The sequence below is a fragment of the Mya arenaria genome, chromosome 13, assembly GCF_026914265.1.
Source record: "Mya arenaria isolate MELC-2E11 chromosome 13, ASM2691426v1".
In the NCBI taxonomy this organism is placed as follows: Eukaryota; Metazoa; Mollusca; class Bivalvia; order Myida; family Myidae; genus Mya; species Mya arenaria.
Window position 1 is genome coordinate 62,745,112 of NC_069134.1, and position 21,144 is coordinate 62,766,255.

Genomic DNA, 21,144 nt, shown 5'->3' on the forward strand with positions numbered 1-21,144 from the left:
CATTATTAACCTGGGGTGAGTTACATTAGATATTTCATATGTGAAATTTTGTTATGAACATTTCTATGCAACAGTATATCAGGTTAAAACAATTCCCAAGTTTAATTAGTATCACCAACAACAATTAACCTGTCTTTATTTAAGGAAAGTATAATTTATCGACATGATAATGCAATATTCACATATCAAATATTCAGATAAACTGATCAGACTGATCACTCTGTTGTTTATACATGTACCACAAACAAATAAATGTTCAATCCATACTTAGGAATAACCTATTCATTTCCATTTCTTAAAGCTGCACTCTCACAGATTGAACGTTTCGACAACTTTTTGATTAATTGTCTTGGAACAAGCCAATTTTTGCGAACATTTATGGAAACCAGTTATATAAGACTGTTGGCAAAAAGAACAAAAGTTGTTGTTTTATGCATTTTTCTTAAACTGTTAGTTACGGTTTAAGCCATTAATTTTTCGAACAGAAATATGAAAATCTGCGATCTGATCTTTTGTCAGCAATCTTTTATCATTGAATTGCAGATATTTACGCAAAAATTTGCTCTTTCCAAGACAAAAAATAAAAAAGTTGTAAAAATGGTATATCTATATTCTAGAATGCAGCTTTAAATAAATATAATCAATCTATTTTCCTTTTTTCCATTTAAGTCAAACCCTACTAAGGACCTAGATATTTGAGCATCAAGCTGCAAGAATGTTAGTAAATGTTGTGAAAGAAACAGAACTTATAAAAGCAAAGTAAATTTAAGAGGTACAGATTAGGTTAAAAGTAAATGAAGTCTGACAACTCCCTATGGCGAGACATGTTCAATCTTACTGACAGCCTAATTGAACTGCTCAAGGTTAGGGCAGGAGGTTATTCCAATGGAAAACAGCTCTTGGGAAGAAGGAGAATTGTTAATAGACAGTGGTGGCAGATACTAATCTGTAAGAAGAGTTGTGATAATGTCTAGTCCAAATAATTGTACGTTGACGGATCTTTTTTACGATTTTTGATATGGCAAATCCTTCACGTACAATTTTTTTTGTACCAAAAGTGGGTAGTTGTTCCGATCGGGATTCCAGGTTAAAGCATTTTGCGTCTATAAATATCATAAAAACAAGAAATATTACCAGATAAGGCTATTTTATATTAGTTCCATATACACAAAAATAAATACCCAACAAATTATAAAGAGTTTGATGTGTTTTTCTTCATTTCATACTGTCAAAACATAACAATATATACATGAAGGGCACCTGCAAGGCTGCGGTTCAAAGTTTTACAACAATCGGAACACTGCGGTCATGGCCAAGTTGTTATGATTGTATTTACGAGGTCTATCTCGAAGCTTGCCGGAGATGGTCGAGTTGTTACGATTGGCATAATTGTGGTCTGTGTCAGTCAAGTTTCCTTTCATAGGAGAGGTAAATCCTGTGTTTTAATGCATTAAATGCTTGTTTTGTGCAAAATATCTTTGCACTTACATGGTAAAATATAAATATAATCCTTAATTATCTAGTTTCAAATCATAAAATACTTCTCTTAATACAATTTCAATATTTTTCAAAAGCCCCGTTTTAACACAAACCTGTTTAGACATAAGGGATTGGCCATATAATATGTCTATTATTCTGACTGTGATAATGTTGAGATGTCCTTGTCAGTGCGTTGTTTGGAAACATCCTTTTAACTGCGCCCCTCCCACTCGATTTTTTTTAAATTCCCAGACTTATTAATAATGATGGGGGGACTGTTATTAATGATAACTTGCAAAAAAATGTGCTTGAACTTAATAAGCGATAACCGTGGCTCCTGAATTTGAAACGTCAGTATATAGAACTGTTGACTGTTACCTATCAAAAGTTCGTTGCTCTATTAATCATCACACCTGATCATAATTGATAATTTACCAACGGACACATTCAATTTAAATTGGTCAGAAACTATTAAAATTAAACGCATAGACATAAACAATGACAATGTTTATTCATACAGTTGATTAACATCTGACAAAATCCGGTTCGTCAAAATCATCAACTTTCAGTTTTGCCGCTGTACCAGTTAGGTTATAGTGTAGGAAACATAATTCGAAGCAGACAACAGTTTTCTATTCTTTTTCTATTTTGGCCCTAGTTAATATTTTATATGAGACTTATAGCTGAAATTACTTTCGTACAAAATGAACAATACTTTCCCAAACATTTAGCCTGATGGAAAAGCGTCTTGTTATTTTCTTTCATATAGACTATATCCTATGCTGTATCCAGCATTGAACTTACTTGTGCTTTATTTTGTTGTTTTTTTAATAATGTTTTTGTTGTTGTTGTTTTGGGGGTTTTTTTGGAGGGTGGGGGACTTGCCTCACCTCCATCCCATGTTTCACATATCTGGAAAAAAATACTTATTTTCAAACATTTTCTCCTGCACTTGCATCCGGCGGTGAAGTACTTTAAGCCACATCACATATCTTAATATCTGCTTGCTAGTGAACAATTAAGGTTGTGCCTATAACTATCAAACAATGTAAACGCTTCCATTCTGATAAATTGTAAATTATACATGCTCACCACTTTTTGCGGTCAGTATTGCTGGGTGCTGTTGTTGATTTTCAATCAAATCAGTGTGTTGGAAAGTGTTATGACATGGAACATAAGTATTTTGCCGCGTTGGAATGCGTTATGCCATGGACCATATGTATTTTCCCGTGTCGGAATGCGTTATGCCATGGGCCATAAGTATTTTGCCGCGTTGGAAAGTGACATGGAACATAAGTATTTTATAGCGATTGAAAGTGTTATGCAATGGATCAAAAGTAATTCCACAGACAGATTATCCCCATTTTTTCTCAAAATGCGTCGACAAAGTTTTTGTCGCCATGTACCATAAGTATTTCCACAAAGTGTTTCACCCATTATCCAAACTTGGGTCCAGATAGATTACTTCGCCTGAAGTAACAATAATAACAACCGGGCAAGATATCATTGATCCCATGCACATGTCTATGAGATGCTTTGCGTGGGTGGATGGATGGACGTAACTCAGTGCTTCGTCTGATCATTTTGGAAAATTTGGTCACAAAACAGATACGATGATAGCTGTTTATTTGTGGCTACGGACCGTCGACACTTTGACCCCGTGAAAAAGTAAAACAAATCAACCTCTAGAAACCTCACCCACTCCATTCAAGACATTTTGACCCTTCGATTGAATCATATTGACCCTTACTAAGGAGATGAAATGTCAAGGGGTCCAAGTCTCGATTGTTTCGGAATATCCTGGCATCCTGTCGGTCATCTGGTTCAAACCTCCGACGGCAAATATTTTTTTTATATTATTTAAAACAAACAATATTACAAATGACACATCATTCTCTTACATTATCATAAATAGTTTTTACTTTGATTTAATACTTCAATAATGAAAACAAAACACCACCAGTAATATTCTGCCAGAGAATGAATGGTTATTTTCCTCGTAAAGTGCATCGTTGCAGCTTTGAACAGAATTGGAGATATTTGCTAGGCGGTTTGGTGCTGGGTTTTTTTACAGTTTCGAATCAAATCATATATTTCATTCTGTTCTGTGAATCCGAGACAGAAGCAAAAGGTATGTTTTTATCAATTTCCGAATTAATTAAAACTGTATTGAGATATATTTCAATCTGATTAAAATCATACCTTACATATAAGTTTACGCTCTGCATGGAAGTTTCAGTCAGATTATAATTGGTTATAATTGGGCTGCTAATATTTAAAAATATAGATAGAAATATCATAAATATAGTATAAATATATTATTAAAAGGGTAAATACAAATAATGCGACTTAAACCACATTTACTTTAAGGACTATAAGAGAGTAAAACAGAACGGCAGACATCGGGCTCGAACGCATGCCTGATAAAATGTCAGCCCTGCGCGGTAACCATGCATCATCATAATATTACTGATGACTGATAAACATGATAAAGTTCAAAAAAATGCTATTTCCCAAAATATTGGACTCAGCTGACGTTGAAAATTCAGGTAGCGTTGTTGGACTATACCATGCAATTATTTCATATGAAATCACAATCATCTAAAATAAGATTTCTGTTTTGAAGATGAAAGTTATATTCTTTTGATATCATATTCATCTTCGTCATCAAGATTGATTAAATAACGTGGTAAATGCCATTGTAAATAACCGTTGTTCGTCAATGGCCCTCTTGTGTGAAAATATGCCCAATAAATTCCTGACAAAAATTCTGGCCGCTTGTGTATCTTGAAATACATTCATCATGTCTGACAAATATTGATCTAGTTTTCTAGTTGGTGTTGCTAAACATTTTTCATTCCCCATCGAGACAAACGTTTTATTGAATGGCATTTATCATTTAATACTTTTGCACTCCTATAAGTATAAGCTTACGTTTTATTGAATGTCATTTACCATACTAAAGGGTACTGACCAATAATGCGACCTAAAGCCACAATGATTTTCTTTAACGACTATAAGAGAGTAAAACGGCAGACATCGGGCTCGAACTCATGCCTGATAAAATGTAAGTCCTGCGCGTTCACCATGCATCACCATAATATTACTGATGACTGATAAACATGATAAAGCTGTCACAAATACTTTAAAGAAAACCGTATCAAAAATTGCTATTTCCCACAAATAGTGAACTCAGCTGACGTTGAAAATTCAGGTGGCGCTGTTGGACTATACCATGCAATTATTTCATATGAAATCACAATCATCTAAAATAAAATTTCTGTTTTGAAGATGAAAGTTATATTCTTTTGTTATCATATTCATCTTCGTCATCAGCATTGATTAAATTACGTGTTAAATGCCATTGTAAAGAACCGTTGTTCGTAAATGGCCCTCTTGTGTGGAAATATGCCCAATAAATTCCTGACAAAAATTCTGGCCGCTTGTGTAGCTTGAAATACATTCATCATGTCTGTCAAATATTGATCTAGTTTTCTAGTTGATGTTGGTAAACTTTTTTTCATTCCCCATCGATACAAACGTTATTGAATCGAATTTATCATTTAATACGTTCGCACTCCTGTAAGCTCACTTTTTATTGAATGGCATTTATTATTGAATATGTTTGCACTCCTATAAGCTCATCTGTTTTCGACGAAAGTGAGGTTTGGCGTGATCTTGGTGTCATTTGGTCGTTGTTGTGGACGATGGCGATCGATTTGTGCATTACACTGTACATTGGCCAAATAAGCAAAAAACGCAGTCGCTTATATTTCTCTTGTTATATATATATATGCCGTTGAATGGAGACAGCGTTTGCTGCCTCCGGTGGCGATGGCCGTGTTAAAAGCATATATCAGACTCTGTCGGCGCAAGTATGGCTGTAGTTCCGGGGTCATTACCCAAATCGTTTTTTCGTCGATTTACTTTATAAATGGATAGATGGATACTTTTATTCCCCCGTAATTGAATATATTTGGTATATGTCTAGTCAAAAGTTAAACAGCACTGGGATATTCTTGCTATGTTTTTTTATAGTCAATGTTACTTGTTCATTAATGCCGTCGACTTGAAATAAATATTTGTAAAACAAAGCATTCAATTTTCAAATTGTTTTTGCATCGGACACATAAGTGTGCCACCTTTATTTTGATGGAAATATAACTTGATGATAGCAGTTGACCAGTCGATTTGTCAACGGTTACGAAATGACTAACACAATGGTTACGAAATCACCAAAAATGCGCGGTTACGAAATGACCAGATCCCGTTATTTAAGAGCATTTTCAACTCTGTATTGCAGTGTGGGGAAAGAACCGGTTAGTCAGCCGGTTAGTGTCATGCTAATGTGTCGGCCTCAGATTACTGGCCGGCTAAAAAGGAATGTAGGCTCAGTCGGTAAAGCACCATGCTAGTGTGGCCGTTGGTTCGAGCGCCACACATCACTGAACAGTGAGCCACCGGCTGACTAACCGGTTCTTTCCCCACACTGCAATACAGAGTTGAATAGCCTGCCCGTCAATGTAGCAACTCTGCCAGCAACAGAACTTGATAGGTTCAAACAGGCAGTGTCAAGCTTACAATATTAGTTTTACGTACTATCATATTTTACTTTTTAAAAATGTTCTCACGACTAACATGTTTTAACCATGACTGGATTTTGTTTTTCTATTCCATGCCTCACAATGTTATCTTTTATTCTTTCTTTCACTTTACTAACAGTCCGACGCGCACCTGCCAGTAATACTCGAAAGAGGGGTTCGGCAGTATTCAAAGATAGATAGATCACGCACATTTCCCTCAAGACATACTTATATATGTTTCATTCAATGCCGACGGATTACAGTAATTTATTTCCTGTATGTTGACCATGCAATTTTCGTGACAACAATTTTTCATACACCGTTTAATTTCGCGGATTTTTTATTCACCAATCAAATTCAAGAAACACTTGTACGTCATATCCATTCCTGGAGCGCGCTCTGCAAACTTGCAAAACAACAAAACATTCTCAGTTTTGTAAGTTTTCTCATCTAATGGCTTAATTTGTTATGAACTATTGCTGTTAAATACATAACAATGAATGCTAATGAAATAAAGTCGATGCCCAATATTAGATTAATGTTGAGATTAGCGTACAAAGTTATAGATAGCATTGCAACATGACTTTTTAAATAATTTGACATGCAAAAACCTTACATTTCTGTGAATATACATATTTTGTGAGAATAAAAATGCAAGAATTATTCTAATATCTCTTTTCAAAGTGAAGATATAGCAATTTGTATGCACCCACCCTTCACCGCCATTAAAATGCACTAACTGAAAAGTCACGAAATCCTGACCCAAGTTTTTATTTTCATTGTAAGGCATGTAGAACTGCCCAAAAGGCTTTTTTTACTACATGCAAACATATAAACTGAATAAAACACAGCAAATAAACAAACTAAAATAAATAAACAGTTTCGTTACAAACTGAAACGAGTTGTACATTAATTTCAATTACAGTTTTTTTTATTTATTACACTGCTATTTAATAATGGTATATTGATCAAACCAATTATTATATTAATATTATAATATATATAATAATGATTGTCAATTTATGAGTGAATTCCTTCTTTTTGCTGTTGTCTCCTGTTAAATGTTTTATAAATACTAATTTGTGGTTGATTATAAACATGATTCCCATTTGTAAGTTATAATCACATATAAACATCAACTCTGGATTTAAATAGTACATTTACATTACTTTAAGGCATAAAAAGGAAATGGGAAACATGCTTATTAATTTTCCAAATAAGCTTATGTTTTTTGTGTTTAAAAAAAATCAAAATGAAGCCTTATTTGCATTCACTAAATGTGTTGCCTTACTGTATCAATTTATTTTCTACATTATGTAATCTGTGATTTATATTTCAAATAACATGACCCATGATTGGAATAAAATTTATCTTATCTTTTCTTATTACACAACAACAATGTTTCAGTTAGAAAACTACTAATGTAACCTAAATTTGGCATTTTTCTCGGGCTTTATTTTATATAAACACTTCTTTATTACATACTGTAAACATATTTGAGAAGGAAACGGTATGAAACTGGGGACAAACACAAACTTTGTGAAAAAACATTGTTTATTTTACAATTATTTAAAGAATAGACATAAAATGTATTCATTCTGAATGTTAACACCTATTTACACAGGGTGTACTTGCAGTTTGAAGCTGTCCGTAACTGTTTCATGCATTAATCATCAAGCATCTGACTAAGTGAAAACTGTCGTTTCACTTTGCGGCAGCCATTTTGGATTTTTGTTTACATTTTGGCGAAGTCTATAAATGGTCTAAGAACGTTCATAGTCCAGTTGTTTTCGTATCAAAAGTGATAAAAAACTATGAGAGATTCATCCCATGCTTAAAAACAAACCAAATAATCCTTTGTACTTGCCTGAAAACATGAAAAAAACGTTTAATCAAATTTTCACTTTCGTTTTTCTTTTAGAAAAACCACGTTTTCAGTGAACTCTGACTGGTTTCCAGAATATTTCATCATCTAATTAACTATAAATAGCCACATGGTTCTCCGCAAATGTTGATATATGTGTTTTTAAGGGTGTATAAAATCGGTACCAGTATTGGGTCGCCTTCCGTGAAAAATTAATATTCATGAGATCCATAAGGGGAGATTACTACAATTGACTTGGCATCGCTATTATAGATATAATTGCCAAAATCTTGACATTTTTTTATCCATTTTAACTCGCGTTTCAGATATTGGCGAAGGCACAGGTGTCCGTCACATAAATTGGGCATTAAGATATGTCCAGTCAGTCCTTGGTTAATGTTGAAAAAATTATATAACGGTCTTCCCGAAATGTTTTGGTCGATTGATCATTCGTCAAATTTTGTAAGGCAGCTCTTTCGTAAATGACAGTCTTGCCATGCAAACATGTTTGTGGCGAATGTTGCTGTTTGGTTCCCCACTTGCAGTGTATGTATGGTATTGCAACAGGGATACAAAACATAACGTTTGCTAGCGTTTTGTAACCTTTCCCCTTACTGAACGCACTGCCGATGACCATATTTTTCAGGCGACTAATTGGCAAAAAGGTACCAAATGGGGAAATGGATGCAAAAACTTTTGTCTTTTCGCTGATAATTTGCCGTCGCAGTAGTAAGTCGATCCAACATTGATATTTGATGTCCCGAAATATCGACAAAAGTCGGCCATTTCCGATATGGAATCATGATGATGGTTGCTGGAAATAACAAGTAAATACAATGGATTTGTAATGGTATTTTATTAAAACTGTTTTGATTGGTTCTTGGTTTGCAGCAAGGCACAATCAAAATCGTCAGCAGTCAATTTGCATCGGCATTGGTGTTAAAATCTTTTGAGAGTCAAATATTTTTTAGATTAAAACTTTCAACGTCTGACAGGCAAAATTTTTACGTTTTCGGGAAGACGCCATTCGTATAAACTAAAGAAAGTTTGATATGAGAAAATATCATTATAATGATATGTATAAAATAGGTGATCATGTCCTGAAATCGCTAAAAACACAGTTGCCCTAACAATATTTTTATTTGCGGTAAATCTACAATCACTCATCTTGCAATTTTGACATTGACAGTGTCTTGACCTTTGACAATGTTGACGTGATGAGATGACTGTCAATCGACGGCCGAAAATGAAAGCAGAAACTACAATTTTTGCAACAATTAAAATATTTGGTTTTGTGTAAATATACATGTTAATCATCAAGTTCATAATAACGGTTTCGGGGATATTTTTCAAGCTTCTTTTATTAATGTATCCATGGGCAATGTTAGCTTGTCAGTCTTAATTGAACATGTTTTATGGAGGAGTTTAAAAGTATTTGAAACTCTTCATTGTTTGGTAATTAGCATTTTCAGTGTCAATTATTTAAGGAAATATTCAAAGCCTCAAAAGGCCACTGGTTAAATCAAACGTTGCATTTTATGCAAAGATAGCCCTAACTCATACATAATAATAAAATATACATCTTTGAAATGATTTTTTGGCATATAATTAGATAGCTACAATCTGTGTTTGGAACAGGCTCGCTGGAAATATCACGTCAGCTCAGTGCCTCGGGCATTGACATTTCTTACGAGCCAAACTCACCAAACTCACCAAACTTGATGTAAAAAATATATTAAACCTGACAACCATTTCTATGTATTGTTTTTTGGCAAAATTAAACGCAACAGAAGCTATTCTATCATTTGTAACTGTTTACATTCACATTTAATTTCTTCATTCCTGCATTTTATTTCTTCTTTCCTGCCAAATCTATGTTTGTGGAAAGAAAGGGTCAATGTGCTCAAAATTTTTGATTCCAGTCAACCGCTTATCAATGTGTGTAATGCTGAGATGCTATATATATAGTCATAAGGTTTTCCATCTTTAACAAAGGCAAAAATTTAGGCCGAATTTGTACTAACCTATGGAAAGGAAGTCCCAAAATTTGATTCCTGTTTTTGTTGTTTTATTAGACATTGTTTGGCGATTTTATATTGAGTTTGTTTCTAACTTTATGTCAATGTTAAATTATTTTGGATAAAAGAGCTTGAAGCATTTACGCATTTAATTTTCCTGATATGTAGTGTTACACATGTACATGATAAATTCTCCTGAAATGAAAAGGCCATGCCACTACTCATTTTTTGCTGAAAAGACCCTGCAACTATCGGTAAACCCCTGCAACTGTACATAACATGTATGTGAAAAATTCCAAGAAAATATTTTAAGTCACATTAACAGAAATGCCAGCTTCATATGATATCTTACATAGGTTAAGGTTAGATTTATATTTTAATTTGATTTGACAAAAATCTGTCTAAAAAAATCAACCTTTAGTCATATATTATTTTTCAGTAGACTAGGAATTGCAGTTTCCAATATCTGGATAGGCACATTTTGTAGACGCTGTGAGTCATTCCTGATATTGATGTTGGCTCTTCTCCAGCGGAGATATCCTGCAGTGCCAGAGCTTGGGGGTCGGCATAGGATTCAGTCAGTCTTTACAGTACCGCATATTGTGTTTCTTTGAATTGCTCGGAAATAATTTTTGGAAGTTCCACATTTGTACAGAGAAACATTAACTAAATTGTTGGGAGTTCCGTGTTTTTTTTTAAGTAAGAATAAATCTACAGTGGTCTTATTTGGATATTTTACCTTTTATGGTGAAAACGTTGGGACTTACTTTGCACTGGTTTATAACTAGTGGGCGGTTTAATGAAAGGTGAGAACAGGCAGATAAATACACTAGGATTGTCTTAAACTAGCTATTTCTGAATTTTATGTATTTGTAGTGTTTGTTGCTGTACAGAGGTAGAAGAAGAAAAAAATCAGAACAATTAAAAAGCGAATTGTATATTGTTATCTGATAGTCTGGGCTTGGAAATATTTCCTTTCTTGGAAAATGTTTGCATAAATCTGATAATCCGACGTAGACTGAAGGTATTCCAAGCTAAAAAGCAATCATAAAAATCTTTAGCAGGTGAAAACTGGTAAATTAAAACACTAAAATTGTCTTAAACTAGCAATATCTGAATTAATTTATATATTTATAGTGTTGCTGTACAGAGGAAGAAGAAGAAACCTTGCATATTTTACTCTGCAAAAATAATTGATTTTGTGTATTATTCCCAGTGTAATCGTTTCACGTGCTTTATTCAAATGTTGTCCTTTGCTGTAGGAGGAAAAAGCATCTTGGATTTCAGAGGCAAAAATTGGAACATTTGCATCAATTGAATATTTTTTTACTTTTTAACATAGGTTGTCAATGTATATTTTCAGGAGGTAGATAAAGGGTTTGCAAGTGCCTTGACGATCAGAGCAGTCACGATTGTCCATTGGTCACAGTTATAACTACAAACATGTCACAAGGTAAAAATGTCCTATAGGTGTAAGAATATCATTGTTTAATGCAGGGATTTGAAATTAATCCGGAAATAAAAATTGAGAGCTTTTAATTTCAGAAAATTGTACAGTTGTAAATATTGTTTTATGGTCAGACATTTGCATCAAAAACAGGAAGAAGTACCTTGAAATCAACATAAATTACTTTGGAAACAATTTCAAAAGCAGTCTAATCCCGATAAGCCTGCTTTGGGCATACTCAAATAGACCCCCTTTTGGAAAGTGTACGCAAATATTTTCATTATTCTAATTAATCTACCTATTACTTTATTTCTGAAGCTTTTTGTAAAAAGGTTGGGGGGGGGGATATAAACTAAAAAACAAATTGTAGATTGTAATCTGATAGTGTGGGCTTCAAGACTATTCCTTTCTTGGAAATTGTTTGCATAAATCTGATCATCCATTATAGACTGAAGGTATTCCAAGCTAAAAAAACAATCATTAAAATCTCTAGGTATTGCAATGGACTTGTGGCGCCAGTATGGCTGCGTTCACAGTAGAAAATACATTAGCAACAATGAGTCATTCTGGTGTCAACTCTGTGAAGTTCTATATTGTGTCAAATGATTAAGTGATAACACTTATTGATTGCATTAGAATATTTAAAAAAGCGGGACAGATTATGTATCATTCAAAAGCCTCAAAAGAATTGATGGCATATATGAATATGATCATTAGTAAAATATTCATTACCTAGATGAATAATGGCTATAGAAGAGCTATGTGATATATGTTGATTTGAAATTCATGATTATAGCAATGGGCAGCAGTTTGCGTTTATATTGTACATGTACATGGGGTACATTGTATTTGGACCAAAAAAAAAGTTGTTTAAACCCTATTTGATAGCATTAATTGAAAAACATTTATGTATTGCAAGGTTCAGTGGGTCTAGGTTAAAGTCCAGTGAGTGTTCCATCTTACCAACTCCATGTAGTGTAAGGGTTTTAAAAAGGGCAAGATGCTGCAGAATTAAGCGAGAAGGCACATTCATGATTGTATAGAGCTGTGATGGACTGAAATATTTGAATTTGGCAGAACATGTTGGATACTGTGTTTAGATGAAGTAATTATATTTAGGTGAGAGTAGTCTAGTGGTATAGGTGTCCGCCTCTCACCCAAGAGGATTAGGGTTCGATCCTCAGTGAAGAGGGTTCTTTCTCAAGGACTCCCAGAATGGACACCAGTACTGGTTACTACCCAGAAAAAAGGACTTGAGAGTGATTCTATAAGCTTGAGCTCACAGTCGAGCTAAAAGAAGTATAAACTAAATGAAGTAATTTGAGGTGTCAACTTATAACCCTAACAATAACAACATTTAGTAGTGTAGAGCTGTGGGACCACTTAAGATGTCATTCATCGTCGGTTTTGCGGCACTTTGGGTACAAAATGACTCCTTTGGCGAATATCCCATCAACCGATGGGGGTAAAACTCACCCTTTGGCTTCAAAATTCTGTTTAAGTCACACTTGGGGATGTGACGGGGTCAAGCCATAATGCAGCCATTATAGGGCGCAGGCAGACCTTTATAAACTCAACAACAACATTGAGGTGTCAACTGCCATTATGTGAAGTTTATACTGTAAACTAATATAATCTAAAATGTGCAACAATATTATATTTTATTTAAAAGAAGAAAATGATGGTAAGTCAATTGCTTGTGTGTACATGATCCGATCTTATTTACAGTTGTGAGTCTCTTGTGTGGTTTTCTAGTCATTAGGGCATTGAAAGGGATTAGCGGATGACATGCCGGTTTTGTATCATTTTTTCAAGGACAACGTTCCATAACTGCATGTGGTATAAGTGAATAACATTGTTAATTAACCCCATGGTAGTTATTGAACAGTTGTGCACATTCTACTTGTTACTGTTCCGATATGGAACTTGATGTGAAGACAAAAAACAGTGGTGGAAATTCGCACAAGTCTGTATAATACTCAATTATTATGTGCTAACTAGTGACTTAATTCAAACTCGAGACTTCACAACACTATAACTTTGTAACTTGTAACATTTTTTGTCTTGTTTACTGCTATCATGGACAGTGTGCAACTTGCTGACTTTTTTCTCGTGTATGCGGGGAACTCCCAAAAATAAGATACATCATCAGATTCATCCCGGACGACCCGGGCATTTTGATGCTGTAATTGTTTGGAAAGGGAAAGGTGATGGCTCATGTTGTTGAATTTATTACATTGTATAAATAGAGAATGTTGTATTGAAACATGTCCTTTTCTGCAATTTTATTGTCATGATGTTCATTCTACTGCTTTGTCTTGGTGACGATTGTATATTCAGGAATCAAGCTCCATCTCCTAAATGGCCTACTTTTTCAAGATCAAAATGGACCATTGGTTGGAAATTAACACACACTCTTAAGCCCTGCTCTAGTAAAAGGCTTCGCGGACTGGCTCAAATTTTGGACTTAATATTGCTGAGCTTGTTAAAAAATCAAATGTATGGAATTGATTTGATCTTCATAATCAGCATAGAGTTCAGGATTTGTAAGATTTTTTTTCAATAATTCCTCCAAAAATAGAAATATTTTTGTCATTAAATCCTGGTATAAACTGTTGCTGGATTCCTGAAATGCATGGTCTGATAATAGAAGTTAAAGTGTTTAATGTAATTGTTTAAATTCTGATTAAGTTCCTGTGTCACTATGATTTTGATTTATTTCGGGGACATTTACCTTCGAATATTGCTTATATTTTTTATATTTTTTCGCACTCTTGTTCTTTGTTTCAAAATGATTATTTACTTTTATATAACAACAATAGTCTGACTGTTTCAAAGTCATTAATCGAGGTTTTAATCGAGGCATTCTTGGTATTGTTGTTATGGTCACTATCATCTTGCCAAAATGCACAAAAAATTGGCATTTGCTTGCAGATCTCTGGAGTTGTAATTCTGTTTTGAATTTAGAAAGTTTTTGCTGTTTTCCCATTTTCCAACTCTTTACTAATAAAGCAATTCTGATTGTCAACTGCTAAAGGCGGTTTGGTGCTTTTTTAATGGCGTATTATTAAAAAAACACAACATGTTTTAGTATTTTTTACCGTCCTGAAAAAAAGAGTATTTAAATACAACTTGCACAATTTCAACTGTCATTTTATTTTATACCAAATTGTAGGTGTTTTTAATTTTGCAAAGACGCGAAAAGCTGTAATTATCCCCATTTTTAATGAGGGTCCTTTTTCCAAAATATCTGGAGAAAACCCTTAGATGTGGAAACAGCAAAAAGTTTTTCTATGTAGTATTCACCTTTCCTTTACATGCACATAGATTAGCAAAGATTCAAAGAATTCTTGGTCCATCTTGTAATCAACATATTTTGATCAAAATGACTTAAAATGGGCTTTGACATTTGCATTGATAAATGCAATTAATGTTAATTAGTTTGGGAGATTCCCTTGCTTCTTTTTGCTTCTTTTTGCTTCTTTTCAGCTTAAGATGCAACTTATTTTGCATAGTTTTGGCATTTTGACACTAAGGGATTACTTTGTCTGGTGGCGGCCGCAGCCGCGTTGGCTTCACGAGTTTCATTCAGATCGATTACTCTTGAATTACTGTTATATTTTAAACTTGGTATTTACATGGATCATGGGCAGTTGATAACAGTTCAGATTGTCTAGGTTATGGTTACCTTTACTAGATAATTTGATTGTAGCACATCCCAATAACAGAATTCTAGTGTATATTGTTGAAATGACTATGCATGCGTCTGAGGTAATAATACCCGTGTTTGAAGTGATTGAAATTAGCACAAGTCTGCAAACTCTACACTGGTACTGGTAAAATTCTTTCCAGGCTTGCTAAAATCCTGGATTTTATATACAGTGGTCGAGATTTACACAAGCCTGCATGCCCTGCACTGGTAAAATGTCTTCCAGGCTTGCTCAAATTCTGAATTTTATATAGTAGGGCTTGTTAAAAATTTTGATGCTAAGCAACATTATAAGAATTCAGGCTTGTTCATCCAAAAGTCTTATTTCATTAACTGTATATAGCAGGGCTTGCTGATTTTTTTGTTCCAAGCACCAGTATAACCAGTATAATGTTAGAGCTTGTTCATCCTAATTCTAATTTCTATGACTGTCTGACTGTACATTTGCAGAATTGCCCCCCTTGATAATGTTCAACCGAGAATAGTCAATAAACTAAACTGATGGGTGCTTGTGTCCACTTATGGTGTTCAGGTTTTATGGTGTAAAATTTTGATATACAGACGATATATATATATGTAAAATTTTGATATACAGATCAAATATATGTAGAATAGGTTGGAAAATGGACTGCATCCAAGATTATTTACCAGAAGCTGCTGTCTAGACATCTACATGTATGATGTACATAATGGAAACTTTATGGGAACAAGCTTATGGGCATGCTGCACGTTTTGAGACCTTCCAATCAATATGCTTCGTCAGCGATGGCAGCTTCCCCTTGTGGTGTGCATGATTGTGCGCTTTCCAAGTTTATGATGTTAAAAGATGTAAAAGCTTCAGTCAGATTGACGCCTACGTTGCGAAGTTTATAGCTGTTTCATCTAATTTGATTGTGATATTTGCTGGCAGTGCATTGTATTCTATAGAAATATAGCATGGCCACTAGCCTATGACAATAGAAGAACAAACCAGACAGACTTTATATAAAGAACTAGATACAAATTCCTTCTATCTAATGTATTCAAATCTATAGAATGAATGACCAAATCATGACTGTTTAGAATTAGAAAGTCAAACCAAAAATTGATGGCAAAGTTCTTTTCATACATAAGCATAGGATATGAGATTTAATTAAGATATTTGCCTGTTTATGTTAGGTTGTTAAATAAATTCATCAATATTGATCTGACCATAAACAAGTATTGAATCTGAATCTTGACATGGCCTTTTACAGAAAACAAGAAGGTTAACACTGGAGGTTTGGCGTACGAGGTGATCTTGAAGCCCGCTGAGGGTGACATGCCCCGCCCCTCTTCCCCACCCAAGGATAAGGGCATCACCCACGGCGACATTGTTCGCAAACTACAGGAAGCTGAGGAGAGGAGACTGGTTAGTATCAAACTCTATGCAGCTATTGCTTTCTCTCACTCTACAGGGAAGTGATCTGTCCGCATTCGCTGATTTTCACGGATCTAATGGCTCATTGGACCAAAACAAAATTATTTTTTAAAAGGTTGTTTTTATGACTAAAAAAAGTTAACTGGTTTCTTTGGTTTGTTTCTTTACTTGTTGTCAGAATTTGTGCTAGTTTGTTAAAAATTTCAAGTCAAGAGAACCCTCCAAGGGCTTTCTAAAAAGGTGCTTCACCCAATTTGACCTCCCATTGGAGGCATGAAGTGCCCAAAAAAACGATCGCAAAAATGGTTTCAGCCTTTCAACTGCCAGGTCAATCACATTCCTTGTATAGTTATGATAGGATCTTACATGAGATGTCATTTTATGCCAAAAAATATGAAATAAGCTTTATGGCTTTTCCATAGCTGGTTTCATAATATGATGTATCGAAAGGAAAGAGAGTAAGATGTCTTGATCACATGACAAATGTGTCAACAAAAATCAAGATTTTATTTATTAATTTGAGATTTTATTTATTATTATTATTGGTAAAATGTTTGACACTAAGTTAATAGAGCGAAATTGGGTTATATTACATAAGTGCAATGCGTTATGGGTACGTTACTGGGAACATCATTTGATATTCACTTCTTTTCATCAGCCCTAAGGCTATAAAGAATTGTATTGTATAGTTCTGGGTTCAAGTTTGATCACTTCTAGCTGAGCTATTTATTTAACACCCAAAATCTCATAAAAATAACAACATATAAAAGCATCAGGGCCCCATTTCAATAAAGAACTCTGCATACATGTGCGCAAAAATTGGAACAAGCAAAACCAGTTGTCGCTATTCAATTCTGTGTGCGCATATGTCCTGTGTTCGCTTCCCTGAAAAATCAAGGTGTGAGCGATTTTTTTCGTGCATGCAAAGGTCATTTGCTGGCGTGAAACCATATGCGATTCAACCATAAAAGCAGAAGTTGTGAAAAAGATACTAACATTCAGGGAATCTTAAAATTATGAGTTTATGGTGTTGAACTTGATATATGTTTCCTCATGGTTGTACATTTATCTGATTTATCCAATGGAAACAAATCATATACTATTAATGTTGGTATTAAAGTACCCATGGATTACGGATGCGTGGAATAGTGCCTCTGTGAAAACGTGGAAACAGAGCACCGTGTGGGCACACAGATTCAAGGATTACACCCTTAAGCAGTGTTAGGTTAACGTCTATGATATCTTGTTGAAATAGGGCCTTAAATCATGTATACTCGAGGTTTTTCTGGCGAAGACATTTTTCGAAAGTAATTTGAGCACAAATTCTTGCCTGGGACTAGGTGCAAGGAGTCACAAAAAGAATAATTGAATTTCGTTTTACTGTAATGGGGAAGGTAGTCTGATATCATTTCTAAATCTCTCTGCATGTTACCTACAATAGATATGGTTTCATTATATCAACTATTATGACATTGCATGGTGTTTATTTTCAGTCAGTGGAGGCTGAAAAGCTGGCCCCTATTGCCAAGGCCAAGGAGCGCGCCCAGGAAGCTCTGGCCAAGACACAGCAGGAGAAGGAAGAGTTTGCCCGTGTCACACAGGAGAAGCTGCGTCGCTCCATGGAGGTTAACAAGGAGAACCGCGACGCTCAGATACAGGCCCTACAGAGCAGACTCCGCGAACATGTGAGTACTGGGAGTACCTGGGCCATTAGCTTTTGAGTACTGCTGAAATAGGTCATTGGCCATTGATGTAACTGTTAAGACGACGGGGGCACGTGGATTCTGAATGCGAGAATCTGGCCAGCAGGAGTAGTTGTGCCTCTAACAAGTGTGTACCAGATGGCAAAAGGTTGGTAGTTTTTAGCACAATGTAAGGTATTGTGTATTAAATATGCCAGTTACTTGCATTCCTTGTAAACTTGAAACATGGCAGTTTTTGTTCTCAAATTTATCATTATTGGAACCAATGTAAACAACAGGGTGTAATGGGCCTTGATCATTGCTCGAATATTTTCGGAGGTCAGAATACAGTGGTGCTAAAAAAAGGTGAGTAATATTTATGAAAATTTATTCATTGATTTTTCCCTCTAAGAATCATTCTTGGAGTTCTAAAATTTCATTACCTAGCAGAAATGGACTAAGATGAGAAGTCTGATAAAAACGCATTGACAGTAAGTAGTATTTGATATTCTTATTGTTGTGATTTAAATATCATTTGCATGACAAAAATCCTTTGTTTGCTTAAGGATATAGATGTGTAGACTTGTAATTATTGTTTTCTTATTTTGATTTGTGTGATATTGAATTTCTTCTTTGAAACAGTTTTATAAGGCCTAAAAAAATAGGTTTGTTTTTGGTCACATACCCAAAATGATTTGATGATAGGGTGTTTTTTGTTTTGGTTTTTGGTTTTTCAAAAAGGCATGTTAAATTACCATCTAAGGGTGTTTCAATGTCATGGAACCAAGAATGCACCATTTGTTGCTGCAATAAATCTAGTTGTGAAATTAGAATAGTAGCCATAGACTGCATTTTGGGGGAGGGGGCAAGATAAAATTGAGTCTATGGCAAACATATGATGTTGGTCAGGTGACCAGAAACAAATCTTTTTTTTAAGGCCTATGGAATGATGAAGACTTAGAAGATATATAATTCATATTTTTCCTTTTTAGATGAAATTCTATTTCATTAGTTGAGTTTTAAGTAATAAAAATCACTTACAGGGCTTTCACTCTGCTAGAGACATACTGATTTTAAGAAATCTGAAATGTTTGTAAATTGCCTTCAACATTTCATGCAATATTTGACTTTTGATTTGATGCAATGGTGCCTACATGGAGTATATAAAAATCTTCTAAAAAAAGCATTGAGTCCTCAATTTAGATGCGGAGAAACTTGGCCCTTCTGGAGTCTGTCTCAATCAAGATCTCAGGTGTTAATTGAAGTGATCCCAAAAGCCATATTTTCATAATTTTGCTGTATATTTGTGTGAATTCAACTTAAGACAGTTTTAAAGATGAATACATTGTTGAGTAAATTAATAAAATCTACTTTTTGCCATTTGTGATGTTCCCGCACATTTAAGGTTTTAAAGTTCTAAGATCCTTTGAAAGGACTAGACACAAGATGGTCCAAAAATCGGCTAATACAGTATTTCCTCAAAACAAATGTAGAATTGTCAATGTGAGCTAGAAGCTGCCCCTGTTTTGGAATTATGTGAAAGCCCTGATCGAGTGATCCTTTTATGTTTTACATTGAGCCAACCTTCTTAAAAGCTGTAGACAATACTGTAATAACTTTGTGAATTCATACGAGTTAAAACAGTATTGTAAGAATGTGTTGTGTCGTGTAGTTACTGAAAGTGGAGGAGACGTGTCGAAAGTCAGAGGAGATGACAAAGGAATTGGAGAAGCGGATTCAACAGAACCTCGAACAGAAGTCGGAGAAACGCCAAGCCCAGATTGAGGCCATGTTGCAGAAACTCCGCGATCATGTGAGTAGTTGGCGCCACAGTAACATTGTGATGCAGCTATAGGACGTCAGCCAAAGTTGGTCGGCAAAGTTCTGCAAAACATTGCATAGCAACAATTGGCACTTGAATAGAAATTTAATAGATTTTGGCTCAATGTCATTGATTACAATATAGTTAAGAAAAAAAAGATCTGTTTAATTTTAAAGTTTATGTTCTGTAACACTTTCAATGGGAGTTTTTTTGTTGTGTAGATACAGGCTCTCCCGCGGAAGTCCCTACTTTCCCTTCTATTCAAAAAGGCCTTATATTTTTTTCGTACTTTTAGTTAAAACCTGTTAATCTTACATTTTCTTGTGAAAGATTCTGATATTCAATTGAACTATTGCGGACCTGGAGATGGCCTGATGGCTATATTTTTTTTTCAACAATTTTATATTGCGAAATTGATTTAAAATTAGCTTAAACAGATGTATAAAATCCCTGTTTTTCCTATTTTTTCTTGCAAATAACACAATATTTTAGGTCCTAATCTGTCAAAATGCTCCCATTTTATTCCTTCTTTTCTATGGCACACTGCTGAAGAGCCTCCATATATATTGTTTTACTTTCATCCATTGATTAAATCTTTAATTTAATAGAGTAGCAATCTTACAAACAACCCTGATTGTTTTATGTTTTTTCATTCATTGATCATTACTTCGCCTTCCGATCTATATAACCAATGCTGTCTGCAAGTGGTAGTTAATCATTTATTCATTACGCTTAGTCATCTCTTTGACTCAGTCTGTAATAAAAACCTGTCTGGGATTCAACGTAATGCATTTCCACAATTGCCAGGAACATTGTATCTCATTGAAAATTTCTTTTGCAAACAGAATCTTGACAAGCAAGTCCTAGTTATAACTTAAGAAAAACCATTTTTTTTTTTTTTTTTTGCTTCAAGACTTGAGATAAAAAAAAAAATGCTGACTCATACGGTTGCTTGAATTATGAATAGATAGGGCTATTGGGTTGAGCTTGTTTTACACCCTGAAGGTGGACATATTAAAATTGCACCGTCCTTAGGTCCATTTCTTTGTGTGTTAGTCTTCTTGGCTGTGACTTTGTCATGCAGGATGCAATTTTGAAATAACTTAGCACAGATGTAAGGCAAAGAGAGGCACGTGCCAGG

General features: G+C 34.6%; 2 protein-coding genes across 10 annotated transcripts in view; one reads left to right on the forward strand and one right to left on the reverse strand.

Moving 5' to 3' along the window:
- Positions 1-2,076, reverse strand: part of LOC128213499 (regulator of telomere elongation helicase 1-like) — a 50,014-nt gene extending 47,938 nt beyond the window's left edge. Inside the window, exon 1 of one of the 3 annotated variants that reach the window (XM_052919252.1) lies at positions 1,998-2,076. The gene's annotated coding sequence lies outside the window, so the exon portion shown is untranslated. Of the gene's footprint in view, positions 1-1,592; positions 1,838-1,857 lie in introns of those variants that run through there. The other 2 variants (XM_052919253.1, XM_052919254.1) reach the window with 2 other exon arrangements.
- The window catches only part of LOC128213501 (stathmin-3-like), a 42,321-nt gene that overhangs the window by 16,304 nt on the left and 4,873 nt on the right, over positions 1-21,144 (forward strand). Inside the window, exons 1-6 of one of the 7 annotated variants that reach the window (XM_052919258.1) lie at positions 6,439-6,498; positions 11,308-11,397; positions 13,479-13,598; positions 16,336-16,490; positions 17,993-18,184; positions 19,854-19,994. In XM_052919258.1, coding sequence (XP_052775218.1) covers positions 11,388-11,397; positions 13,479-13,598; positions 16,336-16,490; positions 17,993-18,184; positions 19,854-19,994 — 618 coding nt within the window. In that variant the 5' untranslated portion in view covers positions 6,439-6,498; positions 11,308-11,387. Of the gene's footprint in view, positions 1-6,431; positions 6,499-8,734; positions 8,754-10,499; positions 10,751-11,307; positions 11,398-13,478; positions 13,599-16,335; positions 16,491-17,992; positions 18,185-19,853; positions 19,995-21,144 lie in introns of those variants that run through there. The other 6 variants (XM_052919259.1, XM_052919255.1, XM_052919256.1 and 3 more) reach the window with 6 other exon arrangements.